Source organism: Ahaetulla prasina, chromosome 9 (assembly GCF_028640845.1).
Source record: "Ahaetulla prasina isolate Xishuangbanna chromosome 9, ASM2864084v1, whole genome shotgun sequence".
Lineage (NCBI taxonomy): Eukaryota > Metazoa > Chordata > Lepidosauria > Squamata > Colubridae > Ahaetulla > Ahaetulla prasina.
In genome coordinates this window covers 30950787-30971017 of record NC_080547.1, presented here as the reverse complement: position 1 = coordinate 30971017, position 20231 = coordinate 30950787, and the positions used below count along the sequence as shown (strand labels likewise).

At 37.5% G+C, this 20231-nt stretch overlaps 1 protein-coding gene across 1 annotated transcript in view; it reads right to left on the bottom strand.

Moving 5' to 3' along the window:
• The window catches only part of ASH2L (ASH2 like, histone lysine methyltransferase complex subunit), a 29258-nt gene extending 9857 nt beyond the window's left edge, over positions 1 to 19401 (bottom strand). The window contains exons 1-11 of the mRNA XM_058194133.1: positions 19255 to 19401; positions 16885 to 16954; positions 16171 to 16316; positions 13899 to 13987; positions 12740 to 12834; positions 11226 to 11321; positions 10908 to 11003; positions 10196 to 10271; positions 7749 to 7766; positions 2576 to 2669; positions 545 to 762 (exon numbers count right to left, since the gene is read on the bottom strand). Of these exons, the coding sequence (XP_058050116.1) occupies positions 545 to 762; positions 2576 to 2669; positions 7749 to 7766; positions 10196 to 10271; positions 10908 to 11003; positions 11226 to 11321; positions 12740 to 12834; positions 13899 to 13987; positions 16171 to 16316; positions 16885 to 16954; positions 19255 to 19391 (1135 nt within the window). The 5' untranslated portion in view covers positions 19392 to 19401. The remainder of the gene's footprint in view (positions 1 to 544; positions 763 to 2575; positions 2670 to 7748; positions 7767 to 10195; positions 10272 to 10907; positions 11004 to 11225; positions 11322 to 12739; positions 12835 to 13898; positions 13988 to 16170; positions 16317 to 16884; positions 16955 to 19254) is intronic.
• Between the last annotated feature and the right edge of the window lie 830 nt (positions 19402 to 20231).

Sequence of the window (20231 nt, the reverse complement as noted above, 5' to 3'; positions counted from 1 at the left end):
CAATCTTCCTGCCTTTGCAACGGCTCTCTAGAATTCTGCTGCTCTTCAAGATATTGAAGATATTAAAAGGCCTTTCTCTGAAAATGATGGGAATTGAACTATGGATTTTTTAAAGTACAAACTAGCCCATTAATTGCAACCATCGCTCAAAGATGTTTTTAATTATGCACTGCTTTGCAGTTAAAAAAAAAAGCCAATGACAGAAACAATCTCCAAACACAGAGTCTTTCCTGTATTTGCCTTTCTGAATTCCTATGATGATCCATTTACTGTTTTTCCTTTCTTCCCCCATGACTCTTCCATACAATTCCACAAATAAGATCATCTTATCTTATGAGATAGCTATCTTGAGATAGCTCTACAAAATCCCAAGATCACATTGCCGAGATCTGTGACACAACTATCAAGGCTGGTTTTCTTTTTACAAAACAGCCTCTATCTTAAGCAACACAGACAAGAATTCAGTTTTGTACAATCACTGCTTTTTAACCATCCCTGATCACCAAATGGGGGAAACATCCAATGAGATCGAGCAGCTTGGTACCTCGGTCATGCAGAGCTAGAAGGACCCGTTCATAGAGGCAGGCTCTGTAGAGATCTCCAGGGATAGGCTTTCCCGCCCAGCAATCTAGCTCCAACTTCTCAGGGTCAGGAGCATGGGGGTCTGGCTCTGCCAAAATGTAACGATACCCATCCTTATTAAAAGGGTGCTCCAACGGATAGCCATGAGGTGGAAGACGCTGAGCAGAGAACAAAGGATCACTGTGGAAACAAAATGAATCAGTAAAAAGCAAATCTCTCTCAGCCTTCCAAGCAAGGAAAGAGGGAGGAACAGATCCTTTTGATTCATAGTGTTGATCACCATCATAATTTTAATTTATTCCTTCTCTTCTAGGCATACAACAAAATGGCCAATTATCTAAAGAAAAATATAAATAATATAAATGTGATACAACAGCAACAAAGTAGTACAGATCAAGAGGAGGAACAGAAGGGCTGGTTGCAACTCAAAAATCATTACTTTCCATAGTTTGCTGCCAACCCATATGAGAAGCTACACAAAGACAACTTAAACTTGGTTTGATTCTGCAACCCAACAAGACAGACACAGACTTCAGAGGATAATTAGAACTGCAGAAAAAACAATGGCTACCAACCTGCCTTCCATTAAGGGCCTGTATACTGCACGAGTCAAAAAGAGGGCCGTGAAAATATTTACAGACCCCTCACATCCTGGACATAAACTGTTTCAACTCCTACCCTCAAAACGATGCTATAGAGCTCTGCACACCAGAACAACGAGACACAAGAACAGTTTTTTCCCGAATGCCATCACTCTGCTAAACAAATAATTCCCTCAACACTGTCAAACTAGTTACTAAGTCTGCACTACTATTAATCTTCTCATCGTTCCTATCACCCATCTCCTTCCACTTAGGACTATATGACTGTAACTTTGTTGCTTTCACCATTATGATTTATACTGATAGTTTCCTGATTGCTTATTTGTAGCCTATGACTATTATTAAGTGTTGTATCATTAAGTGTTAAATTTGTACCCTATGACTATCATTAAGTGTTGTACCTTGATGAAGGTATCTTTTCTTTTATGTACACTGAGAGCCTATGCACCAAGACAAATCCCTTGTGTGTCCAATCACACTTGGCCACTTCTTAGAATAGAATAAAAAATTCTGTTCTATTCTATTCTATTCTATTCTATTCTATTCTATTCTATTCTATTCTATTCTATTCTATTCTATTCTATTCTGTTCTGTTCTGTTCTGTTCTGTTCTGTTCTGTTCTATTCTAACAACAGTCTCTGATAGCAGCTATAAAAAGGTTCCGACAGATATATGCATGCTGGGAAGTCCCTCAGATGTCTGCTCTCTCATGTTTTTGCTGTCATGTTTTTCCTAAATCAACATAGTGTACAAATGATCCAAGATTTTCTACACTGATATTCTAGACTATGAGCTAACTTGGTGCTTTTCAAACTGGGCAATTTTAAGATACTACCTGGGGAAGTTGAAGTCCACACATCTGAAAGTTGCCCAATTTGAAAAACCTGAGCTTAGTGATTCCCTCTTGGTAGGAATACTATGCAGAAAGGCAATAAAAGAATAAATAACAATATAAGTAATCCTCGATTTACAGCCAGAATTGAGCCCAAAATTTCTGTTGTTAAGGGGGACAGTTGTTAAGTGTGTTTTGCCCCATTTTACCTTTCTTGCCATAATTGTTACATGAATCACTGCAATAGTTAGTAACACAGTGTTAAGTGGTTTCCTCATTGACCTTGCTTGTCAGAAGGTCATAAAGGGTGATCACATGACCCCAGGACACTGCAGCCATCAGAAATATGAACCAATTGCCAGGCATCCAAATTCTGACCACAGGACCATGGGAATGCTGCAATGGTCGTGTGAATAATGGTCTTAAGTCACTTTTTTTCAGTGGCGTTTAACCATCATTAAACAAATGGTTATAAGTCAGGACTACCTGCCCACAGAATGATATTAATTAATCTCCTTTTCCCATGTTTTCTGTATGAAGCCAAATTCTCGGGACTTACCTCCTGGTTTTCTTGGCTGTTCCTGTAGTTCCTCCTTCTTGCTGCTTGCGTTTGGCCCCTCTTCCTTTCCCACTAGTTCCTGGCACAAGGCTCCCTTGGAAAGAGAAACACCACAATCGTATGTCATCTATTGATATGATTGGGGAATCAGCCCTAATCCCCTTGGGTATCTTTGAACTTCAACAAGGCCAAATAGGAAGCAGGTGGGAAGCAGAATTTCACTGCTCTAAAAAAATCAGTGTATGTTTTGTTCACTTCCTGGCCTATTCTAACTTGGGAATCAAAAATGGTATTTTAAGTGAGACACAAGCAACTCTATCATGTATGTCACTGGGCTGACAGTAAATAAAATCACCACCATAATTTTTTTCAGAGATTCAAATGATACAAAGACAAAAATAAGATTGTATTCAATAACAAAGGGGGAACTGAGGCTTAATTAAGAATTAGAAGAAATTTGGTCACACAGTTGCTAGCCCAGCTCAATCATCTATCATTCAAAGACTAAAAGATAGGAAAATCAAAGCACAAGATTTTTCTGCCAAATAGGCAACTGATTATCATAATTCATTAACATTACTGTGTTGCCCATTTAACTCTTTCTCTCTCTCTTCAGTTTAGCCATTTGCTTCCTAAGTACGTGAACCCATGTATCTATCTATATACTGTATCATCAATAAATGAATGTGGGAAAATACTGGGAATCAAAACTTCGGACCAATTGGATCTGAAAAATATTATAAACAGCAGGGTTCATTGTGAACTTACAACTCAAATGTGAGTAGAACAGTAATTCAGAATGAACTGATTGGAATGTAAAAAGATGTGTGCAGTTAGTGAGTAATAGAAGTAGATCTGTTCAGGCTCTGGATTCCTTGCTTCCGATCAACTCAGAGACAAGTGTGTTGGTGGACTACTACTTCGAACATTAGTATAGGGCAGAGTATAAAGTAAGCGCTAAGTATAGGTAGTCCTTGACTTACAACAGTTCATTTAGTGACCATTCAATGTTACAACGGCACTGAAAAATATGACTTATGACCGTTTTTCAGTTACGATCTTTCCAACAACCCTAACCCTAAGATCACATGATCAAAATTCAGGTGTTTGGCAACTGGTTCATATTTTTGACGCTTGTTGTGTCCCAGGGTCATATTATCTCCTTTTGCAACCTTTTGACAAGCAAAGTCAATGGGGAAGATTCACTTAACAACTGGGTTACTAATTATCAACTGCAGTGATTCACTTAACAACTGTGGCAAGAAAGGTTGTAAAATGGGGCAAAATCTCACTTAACAACAGAAATTTGGGGCTCAATTGTGATTGTCAGTATGAAATATTAAAGTACTACCTATATGAAATCCAAAGTAATAAGTACTCTTAAGGGGCCTCTGTGGCTCAGACTGCTAATGCAGTCTGTTATTAACAGCAGCTGCTTGCAATTACTGCAGGTTCTAGTCCCACCAGGCCGAAGGTTGACTCAGCCTTCCATCCTTTATAAGGTAGGTAAAATGAGGACCCAGATTGTTGGGGGCAATAAGTTGACTTTGTATATAAATATACAAATAGGATGAAGACTATTGCTAACATAGTGTAAGCCGCCCTGAGTCTTCAGAGCAGGGCGGGATATAAATGCCAAAAAAAAAAAAAAAAAGTATGAAATCAGAGATCCAGTTTAAGGAAACACAGCCCTTAAAGGGAATATTATCTTCGGTACCACCACCAATTAATTTGAAACACAGGTAGTCCTCGACTTACAACCACAACCCAAATTTTGGGCAACCTGACCCCAAAATTTCTGTGGCTAAGCGAGACAGTTGTTAAGTGAATTCTGCCCTATTTTACGACCTTTCCTGTCATCGTTGTTAAATGAATCGCTGCAGTTGCTAAGCTAGTAACCCAGTTGTTAAGTGACTGGTTCTCCCATTGACTTTGCTTGTCAGAGGCCGCAAAAGGGGATCACATGACCCAGGGACATTGTAACCGTTGTAAGTCTCTGAATCACGTGACCATCACTGAGAGCAAAAACCGGTCATAAGTCACTTTTCTCAGTGCCGTTGTAACCTTGAATGGTCACTAAATGAGCTGTTTTAAGTGGAAGATGTACAGATTTTTATTTTCATTATTGCAAGGTAGGTTCTCTTATAAAAAAACAACAGCTTCTCTCTCTGCATCTCTGGACTTCCTACCTGAATTCAGGCAAGAGACTCTTTATCACATGGATTTGGACTATTTCCAGGCTGGCTTAAGCAACTTTTTCAAAACCAGGAAGAACTAATTTGGGGCTTCAGCAGACTATAAATACTTCATCCAAACAGTATTTATGACTGAGACAGTCTTAGACTAAGCTGTGGCTGAGGCAGATAAGCAAACTTTGTTCAGACATGGTTTATTTTACTAAGGACAACTCAGGCAGTGTCGCCAAAATAATCAAATATGCATTTTGTGACCATTCAATGTTACAACGGCACTGAAAAATACGACTTATGACCGTTTTTCAGTTACGATCTTTCCAACAACCCTAACCCTAAGATCACATGATCAAAATTCAGGTGTTTGGCAACTGGTTCATATTTTTGACGGTTGTTGTGTCCCAGGGTCATATTATCTCCTTTTGCAACCTTTTGACAAGCAAAGTCAATGGGGAAGATTCACTTAACAACTGGGTTACTAATTATCAACTGCAGTGATTCACTTAACAACTGTGGCAAGAAAGGTTGTAAAATGGGGCAAAATCTCACTTAACAACAGAAATTTGGGGCTCAATTGTGATTGTCAGTATGAAATATTAAAGTACTACCTATATGAAATCCAAAGTAATAAGTACTCTTAAGGGGCCTCTGTGGCTCAGACTGCTAATGCAGTCTGTTATTAACAGCAGCTGCTTGCAATTACTGCAGGTTCTAGTCCCACCAAGGTTGACTCAGCCTTCCATCCTTTATAAGGTAGGTAAAATGAGGACCCAGATTGTTGGGGGCAATAAGTTGACTTTGTAAATAAATATACAAATAGGATGAAGACTATTGCTAACATAGTGTAAGCCGCCCTGAGTCTTCAGAGCAGGGCGGGATATAAATGCCAAAAAAAAAAAAAAAAAAGTATGAAATCAGAGATCCAGTTTAAGGAAACACAGCCCTTAAAGGGAATATTATCTTCGGTACCACCACCAATTAATTTGAAACACAGGTAGTCCTCGACTTACAACCACAACCCAAATTTTGGGCAACCTGACCCCAAAATTTCTGTGGCTAAGCGAGACAGTTGTTAAGTGAATTCTGCCCTATTTTACGACCTTTCTTGTCATCGTTGTTAAATGAATCGCTGCAGTTGCTAAGCTAGTAACCCAGTTGTTAAGTGACTGGTTCTCCCATTGACTTTGCTTGTCAGAGGCCGCAAAAGGGGATCACGTGACCCAGGGACATTGCAACCCTCGTAAGTCTCTGAATCACGTGACCATCACTGAGAGCAAAAACCGGTCATAAGTCACTTTTCTCAGTGCCGTTGTAACCTTGAATGGTCACTAAATGAGCTGTTTTAAGTGGAAGATGTACAGATTTTTATTTTCATTATTGCAAGGTAGGTTCTCTTATAAAAAAACAACAGCTTCTCTCTCTGCATCTTTGGACTTCCTACCTGAATTCAGGCAAGAGACTCTTTATCACATGGATTTGGACTATTTCCAGGCTGGCTTAAGCAACTTTTTCAAAACCAGGAAGAACTAATTTGGGGCTTCAGCAGACTATAAATACTTCATCCAAACAGTATTGATGACTGAGACAGTCTTAGACTAAGCTGTGGCTGAGGCAGATAAGCAAACTTTGTCCAGACATGGTTTATTTTACTAAGGACAACTCAGGCAGTGTCGCCAAAATAATCAAATATGCATTTTGTGACATTACATTGCAAGCTCTGCCCCTGATTTGTCTGCAAAGTTATAACATGGACACAGAAGGACTTGGCATTCTGACATTTCAAGGTTGTGACAAACTTTTTGTCACTTGCTCCCATCCACTTATAAAATACAGTGGTTAGATTCCGGTAATACACTAGGTTCAAGTGAAATAAGTCACATTTTGTCACAGCATATCCGAACCTTGCCATGTTTTACTAACCAGTAAACTTTGTGTCTGAATAGTTTTTCTCTTGTCCAAGATCAAAATCCATGAACCAGCCTTCTCTTAGGACTGTGTAGTAAGAGCTATTATAGAGGAGCATACTAAGTGAGGTAAAAACTGATTTGTCTGAATTCAGAAGGCAGTGTTGTATGAATGATTTTATTTCAGTTTTTAGCAGCCTATTGAGACAGAGCCAAAACGTGTGTTTTCTAAAATACATTTTCCAATACTTTAAGTTTATAGGTAGTCCTCAACTTACGGCCATAACTGGGTCTGCAAGTGGTTGATAAACAGATCATCACAGGATTTCATCCAATTTTATGATCTTTTTTGTGGTAGTTGTTAAGCAAATATGGTGATCGTAAAGCAAATACCATGGTTGTTAAGCAAACCCATTGTTTGCTATGGGATTGTTTTTTTCCAGAAACCGGAATAAATGCTGGTTTCCAACAAAAATGTTGCAAGTTCCAGACACAGGAGTGCAGAACACTGAAACTGCCTGTAACTGAGGGCCGTTTGCTGTGTGTTCAAAATATGATCATGTGACCATGAAGGAAGCCACTGGAACTTCAACCTGTGGTTGTACGTTTTTGGGGGAAGGGCTGTTGTAATTTCAAATAGTTGCTAACTGACTAGTCATAAGTGGAGGATTACCTGTATACAGTAAAGCTCAGGATAAGGAGCAACATTTACCCTATACAACCTTAGACTACACAAAAACCTAGACAAAAATTCTTCCTATTTTACACAGGAAGAACCGAGGTTACATATCTACATACTTGCATCCAAACCTCTTCCACAGAAACCAAATCAATCAATTAAATTGTATTAAAATTCAAGTTTTTATATAATCAATGAAATAGAGAATATGGCTTTTAACCATTGTAAATACTTCATATTAAATGTTTAAACATTACACTTACAAATTTATGTGGTAGGCTTGGGATTAATTAATTATACTGAGTTTCTACGACAATTTGGCCAAACAAAACAAAGGGGGTGGGGGAGGCTTTTCACATAATACTTAAGTTTTAGGAAGCTGAAAAGCAAATATTCACCTCCCAAAGAGGCTCCACCTGTAAGAACAGAAGTTGCACCATGTTGTTGTCGAGTTATAACATAAAAACAAAACACCATAACATGAAATGGAAATTAAACAATAATACCCACCCTTGTGTGTCTGTTCAGAAATCAAAGTCATTGGAAATTCATTTAATAACTTCTTAAAAGGCTGAAAATTCCTCTGTTCCTTTTCTCATTGGATTCCCTCTCAGAAATGGAGGAAGCGGCTAACTTTCTTTTACTGCCAGCGTGAAAACAGGCTAAGTAGAGGAGGGACAGAACAACCAGGGTTCTTTATTCTTACTCTGAAGAAGCATGAAACCTCCAGGGTTACTATGAAATCCGAATGGATTGGCAAGAAAGGACTTTACTTCTCAGCCAACCTTTTCATTCCTTGCATGGGACTTATCTGCAATGACAACTGAATCCAATAATTAAAGGGAAATTAATTTTTATTGAACCTCCTTAATTTGCATTACCTTTAGAATAGGACTAGGTGAGATTTAATCCTTGGAGAAGGTTCTTGTGTAAGTCTCGCTGAACTAAATAAGGGGATCTTTAGAAGTACAAATATATTTCCAGATGAGTTTGGGAAAGAAAGCTGTTCGCAAAAGTGCTTTTGTTTTAATAGCAACAGGATTTTCTGATTTTTCTTTAAGACATATTGCTTCTCATTGAAGAAGCCTCTTCAGTTCTTGGATGCGAAAGGAAATGTCTTAAAACTCCCCCCAGAAAGTCCAGTTGCCTTTAAAATAAAAGCACCTTTGGGAAAACCATGATCTGGATGAATGAGAACCTCCATAGAGTAAGTTAGAGAGTAAGTAAGATGCACAACCACCGATTCATGCTGTAAAAAGTAACAAGCTTGAATAAACTATAGGAATATTTTTTTCAATTTAAGATTATATTTTTAAAGTTGCCAGACTGCTTTTCTAGTTGATGTTCAATTATTAAATGGGATGGGGAGGGGGGATTGTTAGCCAAATTATACTCTCCAATTCTGAAAAAGAATCCACGTAGTTTCTTACAATAAATAACACAGATTCAAGCACATACACATATGGTATGCCTTTTCATGTAAACATAATCCAGAAAGAATTTTTCAACATAGCTTCTAATCTTACATAATTCAAAATCAATTCAATAAAGGTGTATTCCTATGAACACTTAACTAGGAGTTTCTCCCATTTAATACAGTGGAAGTTTCAAGCTATCAGGCATAGGACTGCAATCTAATTTAACTACAGTAGTGGCCAAAATTGAGGAAACCTTTTGGGAAAAGTGTATTTTTGAGGTTTGATGGCTAATAACACCACTTTTTTGGGAGTAGTACCATAAAATTATATATCAATGGAAAGATAATTTAATCAAGAATGTAATGCAACAAAGTTTGTTCAATTATCTGTATTCTATGAAAAGTTATAGCCAAATAACCAGAAAAAGGAAGCACAACTTGCTTAGGTTGATATCAGGTAGCTTTCCTTCATCTGATTGTAGCCAATGAGCATGAGTGTTTAGAGAGCCAATCAGGTGTCATCTTGTTTTGGCAATGAGCCAATCAGATCACAGTAGGATTCAGTTATTGATGTCATGTATTGAAGCTGAGAGGAGGACATTTGTCAGTGTGTTATGTGATGGCTATCAAGTTGGTTGAGGTTTTTTGTGTTCTTTCATTTAGTGAGCTTGTAAAACGTAATAAAATTAAAATAATGGTGCAAAGAGTTTACTGGTCACCCAGAAAGCGATGTAAAATAGTATTATTAAGGGAACAAGGGTACAGTTATAAAGAAATTAGAAGAAAAATTGGTGGAAACTTAACCAAAGGTGGCATTTCTAAGTTTTTGAAGAGGTATAATAAGACTCAGTCATTACAAAACCACACTGGTAAAGGCCGGAAAAGGTGCACAACAGCAACTGATGATAGAAGAATTAAGAGACTACATGACAGAAGAAAATCATCTGGGTGTATATAAGATGAATGGTTCAATGCAATGTAAAGTTGAGTGCAAGGATTGTTCAGTGCAGACTGCAGGAACTTGACCTAAAATCTATAATTCCATGAAAAAAGCCACTTTTAACTCTCAAACAAAGGTTGAAAAGCATTACATTGTTGATTAAATTATCTTTCCATTAATATATAATTTTATGGTACTACTCCAAAAAAAAAGTGGTGTTCTTAGCCATCAAACCTCAAAAATACACTTTTCCCAAAAGGTTTCCACAATTTTGGCCACTACTGTATTTATTTAATTGTTTATTGCTGTAACATACAAAAAAAGAACAAAAAAATTAAAAACCCAAACAAGAAACAAAAATAAACAATGGATGTAAACTTAATTATATTTGGATTTGTAAAGAAAATATGTTCAACTACAGAGTCTGAGGATTGAAAATTTGAAATTCATGTTTCCTCATTTCAGAAAAATAAAATAAACAAACTTACCATTTAGATTTCCACTAGTAGATACAGTATTACTCTGTTTTTGGTTATCATATGCAGGACCAATATTAGCAAGGTCCTAAAAAGAAAGTGAAGTGTATTTCTTTAAACAAGCAAACAAAACTTTCAGACACAATTTGCAACTGTTTCAATTAGTTAAGATTTGAAAGCTGTCAACACACCCTATATCTTACAATTCCTGTTCTCTCAGAAACGAATCCCACTATGTGGTGGATTTTTTCCCCCAGGTAAATTCTACAGCAGACACCTGCTGTTCCTAGGTGTGAGCAATTTCAGTCATTCCAAAAAACTAGCATCCTACTAGCGAGTCAACAACCACCAAATGTAAAACTTTTAAAAATAATTTTCCAGCAACATTTTGAGATGTTTATCTTTGGCCTGCGGGAAAGAAATAGCCTATGTGAGGCTGTCCATCCCAGGTTTCAAGGAAGGACATTTGGGTAGAAGCCAGACTTGTGTCCTACTACCTAATAGTGAAAGATGTTGTTTCTGCTCAAATGGTTTGTTTTCTCTTTCTCCCCAAAACTGTAATCTTCTGGGTTATATTTGCCCAACTGGAACTTCTCTACCTACCTAGAACCTTCCATTGCTCAGAAAAAGTCCAAATTCAAAGTCTTACTCAGTATTATCTATATTTACCCTGTGGTGAAATTTTGCCAGCATACTGGAAGATGTTCTATATCACTGACATTACCTGGTCTAAGAGTCCAAATTTGGGGTAATCTTCTTCTGGATCTTTGCTACCTGGATCTGGATGCTCTTTTACCAAAAACACATCTCTTTCTTTGCACTAGAATAAAGCATTCAAACAAGATCGATTCAAACACCTCCGGCAGAGATCAGATGCAATTCATATAGTCCAAAATTGAATAATATAAACTTCTGCACCAGTGAGTGAGAAATTGAACTACAAAACAAAATATGTTAACTCTACTCACTAATGTGTTTTCTCCCAATTCGTAATCAAACCTGATCAATAAGAAAAATGGCAGTTTTGTTCATCTTGACTTACCATTGTTTTTACTATATTGTTTGGCCAAGTCATTTTTCCTGGTCTTTGCCGTGTTGTCATACATTCCCAGTACTTATCAATAAAGGGTATAATATCCTGTTTGGGGAGGGGAAAAAATCAAATATAATGATGACAGGGAAGTTAACAGCCCAGGAAATTTACCAAGTTTAACTAACCACCTATTATATGTCTTTTCATTATAAGAAAGATTTATAATATAAACAGGGTTAAGCTAAATGCACAGAAACAAGCTGAAAGCTAAAACATACAAAGAACTGTTCCAGGAATTGGATATGTCTAGTTTAATAAAAAGAAGTAGACATGATAGCAGTGTTCCAATATCTAAGGGGCTGACACAAAGAAGAGGGAGTCAACCTATTCTCCAAAGCACCTGCAGATAGGACAAGAAGCAACGGATGGAAACCTCTTGAGAGAGCCAACCTAGAACAAAGGATACATTTCCAGAAGTTGTGGGTGATACAACACTGAAGGTTTTTAAGAAGAGATTGGACAACAATTTGTCTGAAACTGTGTAGGGCTTCCTGGTTGAGGAGGAGGTTGGACTACAACACCTCTAAGGTCCCTTCCAACTCTGTTATTCTGATAAATTAATATTAGCTCTAAAAGATCATTTTGCTTTCCCATAGAAAAGGCAAGGTACAGATTAAAATTGAGCTAAAGGCAGCTTCCGTAATTCATGGAGATAATCTGGAATTCTGAGTGGGTGACAAATACATAGAAGGAACAAATTTCACCAAGTTTTAATAGATGTATACTCTGCCTTTCCTCACAGAGCACAATTCAACTAATATATTACATTTTTATGCCACCCATTTCTCCTGTAAGGTGACTCTATCTTTTTCTTCATAAGAACCCTTTGAATAAAGTTATTTTGAGAAGTATAATTCCTTATCCCTAACCACTACATCACACATTCTTTCATACATACACATTTTGATTCAACAGCATGACGTATGACATATGAATTCTAACATACATTCCTGCCAAGAAAATGTAAGTTTTCTATATGAGGAGATGTGTAGCATGAGAGAGCATGGCTGATCTAATGGCCTCTTATCAGGAGTATGAAATGATTTTCAATGTTCAACAAAATGTACAAAGCTTATTCTCATTAGTCTGAAACCACAAAGCACTCACTTCTCAGGGGGCAAAAATCCTTGCTAACAAATCAGGCTTCCCTTCGTACTTGATACCAGGAAACTGCTCTTGAAGCTGGTTCTGAGAATTTTAGCTCTTGCAAACTTTTGGAAAATACTTTTATTCATCTCAGAAATGGCCTACTGCTTACTGCATTGGCTCTATGGAAATTTTTAAATTACATTATTTATTCTACTAAATGGCTTTGAATGCTGCCTAGCCATGGTAAGTGCATGGTAATATTTAATCTTACTCTTCTGGTAAGAGATTTCTTTCACCACCCACTAGCAAAACTGTACTACATGATTTAGCCATTCTAGAGGTCCAAAACCAGAGTAGGAACCACTTATCCATACCTTGTCTTTTGAGAACATGGTTTTGGGGTGTTCATCTTGAGTCCTTGATTGCCAAGTCAGATTCGCCAAGGCACTAAGACACATTTCTTTCAAATCTTTAAGAAAAGAGACACAGAAAGGAGACCAGCTTCTTCAATAACATTCTATAGTCTGAAATAAACATCAGGAGTTAAGAGAGGTGTGAGTGAAAAAAATGTTATAGAAGAAATTTCAACATTGGTTTAATAATGGGCACAGAAGAGAGAAAGATGATACTGTACATCTTGGGAGTCTTGACTGTGTAGAAAGCTAACATGAGAGCTACACTGTTAAATTAGATAAATTCAATAATTTTATGTTCCTTTTGGTTTTGGCGATACAGGTAGTCCCCAGGTAACAACTGAACAAGGGCTACTTAGACTGGTCCTCAATGTTCTAGCCCTCACAGTGCCCCTACAGTCAAATGATCACCATCCATGTGCTTGGCAACCAGCATGTTCTGCAACCAGACTAGATTTCTGACCATTGCAGTATCCTGCAGAAACAAGATCAGAATTTGTGACCTTCCCCACCAGCTTCCAACAAGCAAAGTCAAAGTGGATGCTGGAAGGAAATCAAAAGATATTGTCATGTGCGGTCCTCGCTTAATGACCCATGGTGATTCATTTAATGATGGTAACTGGGAACTGCAGAACTGCTGTTGCTAAACTGTGCAGTCATGTGACATTGCACTTCACCATCGCATCACTTAGTGATGGAAATTCCAGTCCCAATTACTGTTGTTAAGCAAGGACTGCCTGTAAGGCCATATTTTCAAAAATGAACAACCAATAAAGCCAGGGAAGGGAATAGCCAGGGAAGGGAAGAGCCCGTATGTTTGCATGTAGACCATCTAATCTAAATGGGCTAATGTTATAATCACTGCAGCCCAACAAAGCTGAACTTTGGTTTAAAAAACCCAGCTTCCTCTTCATCTATAAAGCCTCTGAAAACAGTTGTAATATTGCCAGTCAGTTTTCAGCCCATTCCATAGGTATCTCAGACAGTGTACATGGCTTAATAACTCCTGAGATAAAGGATTAAGAGTACTGGAGATAATCCCATCTTCGGTAGTTTATAACTTAAATATGAAAGAGAATGAGGAAAAGTCAAGAATAGAAACTTTTTTCTACCAGCTTACTTGCTTGTTTTCTTAAGAAATATGTGTTCCCACTGTGATGGCAAATGTTGCAATGGAAACTGTAGTTTGTCATAAAAGGAAGGCAGGATCTGAAACAATAATTCAGTGATTGTTCTCAATAAGTTAGATGGAAGAAAAATGTACAGTAACTTTATAAACTCAATAAAGTAACACTTGGGCAGGCCATTTACCAAAAATAATTTTTGCAAGACTCTTGCAAAAAAGCTAGCTCGCCTACTAAATGCTTAAAGACATCCCAAGCTCTTCTCAAATAATAGAGGAATACTGTAGACACACAACCTGACTCTTTCCAACTTTAGCAATTTAGCACTTTGCTGCTCTTCTCCCTCATCAATAGACATAGATAGAGAAAATAAACACATGAACAGGTAAGTTTGTTTGGTTCTTTTTGAAATCTGAACATCAAAGTCAAGATTTCTGAACATTAAGTCTTCAGACCAACTACCAAATTTGGAGCCAGTGAGAAACACTCTCATAAATCCGATTACCAAGTGACACAAACTATTGTCAGATTTTCAGCAGAGCCTGCGTTTTCTTGAGACATCTGAAGTCAATGCTTGCTTAACTCTGGTTTTGTATGAGGTGCTCTATACAGATGGATTAGAATGGTTTTAAATCATGAAGTAGGTAGAAAATAAACTATGGTATCAGTCTGTTTATTTTATGTGCACTGGACTAAGAATTGGCCTGTAGATGATAGCTCATAAAACCCCTTGGTTGTTGTTTTTTTTAAGATAAATGTCCTATCACTCTGCTGATTAACTGCATAGATGTTTACAGCTTTAGGATTATTTGTTCACAATGAGCCAGCAAAACAGCATTTCCCTACTCAGCGTTAGCCAAGGCTGTCAAACATTTCAGAGAAACAGCTGCAAACAAGCAGCCTCAAATTTTCATGGAAATGTAAGGGAAAATATGTAAATCCTCACCCCGCAAATACTTATTTATTTATTTATTTATTATTTAAATTTCTATACTGCCCTTCTCCCAAAGGACTCAGGGCGGTTTACAGCCAAAATAAAACAATCAATATAAAAGTTAAAACCAATTTAAAAGCAAAAATTCAAAGTTGGCTAGACCATTTAAAACCAATAAAAAAACCCATTTAAAACCATTACACCAGTCCTGTGCGATGAAACAGAATTTTTTTCAGCTCGCGTCAAAAGATCCAAAGATCAGGGAGTTGGCGAATACCCGGTGGTAGCTCATTCCAGAGGGTTGGTGCCCCCACAGACTTGGATGTCCTATTAAAATGGCTGGACATACTCAAAACCAAATGAATTAAGCCAGAGTTCCCCAATCTTTCCAGCTTTACGGACTGGTGAGGGGAGGGGAGGAAGGGAGGGAGGGAAGAGAGAGAGCATGGTTCCATGTGAGCGGCAACAACCCTACCACTTCCTCGGCCCGGTTCCGAACAAATTAAGGCCCAGTAGTGAGCCGCAGCCTAGGGTTTGGGGACCACTGAATTAAGCATTACGATTTACACAGCACAACTGCCTTAATTAATATACACAGCAGAGACAGGAAAGGAAGGTCCTCAGCTTAGTAGGAAGATGTGTGTATGTGTATTTAAAAACATCTATAATATTGTGTTACATCATGCTCTACATAATCACAATTTATTAAATAATCCACCACTGTCTGAGTTCACACAATACAATAAACCAAAGCCTCATAAATTGGATTATGTTTTAGGGCGATATCTAAATTCAGGCACACGGGAATCACAAAGCAGCTACAATGAAGTCTAGAGATATTCAACTGAATCAAAGAACTAATGTTTTAAAATGGCCTTCTAACATCTTGTGGGAGATGTTAAGAACTGGAAAAAGTGTTGAAAGCCTGGTACATAGCCATTTGATGCTGGTTCATACAATTAAAGTATGCTGCCCCAAAAACTCTGGTATTATCGTTTTTCTTCTATTAAATGTCTCCTGCAATGTAATAGAAGCCATTTTTATTCCTATACAGGATGTTAATATTCAGTAATTGCCAATAGTCTATTGCTAAACAACAAAATAAAGTGAACCGTTTTTGTTTGTTTGTAAATAATTATGTAAATAAAGTGTTAATGAAACTGAACCATGTTTAGGTAACAAGGGAAGTTTCAAATTCAACTGATAACCAATTATTTGAACCCAACCTGAGATATAAGCATATGCTGCCCTCTTTTGGCAAGATTGGAGAAAATGTTTTGATTACTTCTACTGAACATCAAGAGAGATTTTATTAATATGCTGGTACTACATACGTGGTATCAATGCCAAATGTTTCTGCAGTGAACCACTTGGTGCAAATTCCACACTGCAGTTCAATCTCTCCAAGTTGTCTTCCATTATCCTCATCCACAGAACTAGCTTGATTATCCATGACTTCTGAACCATCGCCCACACCTTCCTGTAACAACATTTGAATAAAAATAACAAAAAACCCACCAAGATCAGTTAAAATATTTTCCTTCCAGTAAGCATGAGTGATGTATCTCCCTATGTAACCATTGTATCCCCACCTGCTCAACTTCATAGATGAATTTCTTTGCACTATCTCGTTTCACATTTTTATTACAATCCAGGACATATATTGTGGGACTAAATACAACTGCAAAACCAACACTTGATTCTAATTTCAGTATCTTGGATTTTTACCTTTTTGTCAAACCAGTCTTATTTAGTATGGTTGAAATATCTCTTCAAACTGAATTCCTAAGATGATTTATCAAATGAAGTACCTTCAAATTAATTTAAAGGGTTGAAGGAATTGCATAAATGTCTATATACTTTTTCCCAACAGAATTTTTAAGTCCAATCAGCTTCAACTGCAAGTTAACACTGCCATTTACTTTTCAAACTGGAAACAAAAATGCAATCACTTCCAATCTGCATACATCTAGTAAAAGGATTTTAACATACGCACATCAATAATGAAACATGGTTTATATCTAGAGTGCAGGGTTTTTTTTACACACCAAGGCATCTTTTCCACTTGATGACTCTGTTTCCAGGGTAGCGGTGACATCAGCTAGAGATGCATCACCTCTGAAAGACATTAAAAGTCATTATTATAGGTTTATAACTTGTTTTATTAAGTTTAAACATTTAACCAAATGAGTCTATTGATTCTAACATTTAGCATTTTTAAATTTAAACTGAACTTGGAGATTTATATGCTTTTGTTTTACTCCCAATATCTCAAAAAGCTGTTTACTTTTATATTTACAGCAAACAACTCCCCACTCCCCCATTACTAACAGGCAGGAATCACATAGTTTAATAAAATGCTATTGTTAAAAAGCTAAGAGAGATAGAGAAAAGCTGGTTCAAAGCAAGCTATCTTTTCTTTTTACTGAAAACAAATCAAAACTATAGGATGCTATTTTTTTACATATTTATCCATCATCTTATCCTTTTAATCAGAAGCACCAGGATTGAATCTGCTTTGACAAACATTTCACTGATTCGGGGAAAATGTAGATCTAGGTGTACAAACCATAGCTTCATTGCAAGAATTTTTTTTTCAACGGTTCTTAAAAGGGAAGGCTTGAGTCATCTCAAGCATTTCTATTCACTAGATTTCCCTTTATGCTGAGCAGTTAAGGTGCGCTCACTGTGACAGACCCTTCAATTTGTAACACTATTTGTTGGCAAATATGCCTATTTTTAGTCACATTAAATGTGTAACCCACATTTTTTCTCACTACAGCACATATAGTAACCATTCCTATACTTTTATCCCCATCATAATTTTGTCATACAGATTAGCTTTGGAGGGATTGTTTTAAGTTTGGTTCACAGAACATGGATAAATATTATATACTCCAGTTGATCTATTCTCAACTATTCCCCAAGCACCAGATTATGTCTAAACTCAAGTGAAAAGCTATAACCCAAAACAGCTATCAAAAACCACAGTAAAAAGACTAAATTATTTCTCTCTCAGTCAGGTAACTATAACTATACATTTGCACATTGGTTGGAAATTAAATTTCTATTTCCATTGAATTTGTGAATGGTCACTAACCAAAGTAGCCACTAAATAAGAAGGGGAGGCACAGCATGGGATGGGAACCAAGTTACGGTCTAATCCAGGGGTCTCCAACCTTGGTCCCTTTAAGACTTGTGGACTTCAACTCCCAGAGTCCCTCAGCCAGCAAAGCTGGCTGAGGAACTCTGGGAGTTGAAGTCCACAAGTCTTAAAGGGACCAAGGTTGGTGACCCTTGGTCTAATCAACACCAGCCACATCTTAAAAGAAACAGAACCAGCAGAGAATAAATAATGCTGGAGAAATATCTAGCCTGATTCCAGAGAAGGAAACAGCAAAGCTGGTGACATTTAACAACCTATACCATAATCTGTGGATCCATGCTTTTAACTATTTCACACGCCGCATGCCTGCTCATGTAACATATTCAGGCAGAAATTGTGGTCTGCAGCTCAACAAACCCAAGAGGTAAGCAAACCAACATTACTCTGCTAAACAAATAATTCCCTCAACACTGTCAAACTATTTACTAAATCTGCACTACTATTAATCTTCTCATTGTTCCAATCACCAATCTCTTTCCACTTATGACTGTATGCCTGTAACTTTGTTGCTGGTAATCCTTATGATTTATATTGATATTGATTGTTCCTGATTGCTTATTTGTACCCTATGATTATCATTAAGTGTTGTATCATTAAGTGTTAATTTTGGACCCTATGACCATCAATTGTGTTGTAAATGTTGTACCTCGATGAAGGTATCTTTTCTTTTATGTACACTGAGAGCATATGCACCAAGACAAATTCCTTGTGTGTCCAATCACACTTGGCCAATAAAAATTCTATTCTATTCTATTATTGGTTATTGGAATCAATAGTGATGAGAGTTCAGGCGGCAGCAAAAGGCGACTGCAGCTGGATGACTATAGCCAACCCCTGCTCTACAGAGAACTTGGGTCTCTATGTTCCCAAAGGAATCTTCTTAAGTCTCCACCACCTAAAAACCGAAAAGGAACAGGGCAAATGGAGATTGTCAGGACTAAATTAAACGAGACAGCGGCCTGACTAATTGCAACTGGCTGGGAATTCTGGTAACTGTAGTCTCAACATCTGGAAGGGAGGCAGGCTCGTTACATCCCTCCATTGAAAGCTTTCCTGCAAAGCCGGGATTCGACGGGCGGGGAGAAAGAACCCGGAGGGAGTTCATTGGGCGGAAAGTCAAAACTCTGACCAATGGGAAGCGGATCCGAGACCTCCAGCCAATAGGAGCGCCCCGCTGGATTTTAGACTCCTAGCCGATAGAAATGAAGGTTCCAATTTCGATCTCTTGGACCGCCATATCGCCAGGTCTCACCCGGTCTCCGAGTCCCCTGTTCCCTGCTCAGTTGGCCCCGCAGCTTCCCCAGCCATCGGCTCCGGGACAGGCGGTGGGGTGGCCTCCCCTTCGCCTCCATCCTCAGGCACTGAGGCCCCGACTCCAGCGGACGCCATCTTGCATTAGAAAACACCTCTCGTGGGATTATTCGTGCGTAATCTCGCGAGAGCTATTCGCGCCGATTCTCCTACTCCTTTTTTAAAAGGGGCAGCGTCACTTTTCCCTTTTTTCCCTTAAAGGGGCAATGCCACTTTTTTGATGACTTGAAAGTAGCACCTGGAAAAGTAGCATTGGAAATGTTATATAGTTTCAGAAACTTTTAGCTCCCTTAATATCTTCTATTCTTAGTTTAAACCTAATGGGAGGACTTGGGTTCAGCTTATGCAGTAATAAAATGGATAGCTTTTAATTTCCTTAACTATCCTATCCTGATATAGCAGCATATTCATAACATTGCTATAGTATATTACTGCATTGTAGCATTATTATGTTGTTAAATATATTCTATTGTATTATATTCTATTGTATTACATTGTATTGTAATATATTATCTATGTTTCATATGATATACTAGCATATATTTAATTATTTATTTATTTATTATTTACATTTCTATACCGCCCTTCTCCGAAGACTCAGGGCGGTTTACAGCCAAGTTAAAAAGACATATACAAAAATTAAAACACTAAATATGACTAGCATTAATGGTGTTACCTAGTTTGGGTAATGAAATGTCTGCAAGAAAACAAGCAAGCTCAGAAAGCACCAAGGACCCCTCATGTCAACCCTGAGCTACAAATATTCTCCTTTATTGGTATCACATATAACAGGGCTTTATTTTTATTTCATCGTTTTATTTCTGACTTGAGCCAAAATAGTTTCGATCTGTTGCTTTACTATTATGTAATAATAATAATAATAATAATAATAATAATAATAATAATAATAATAATAAT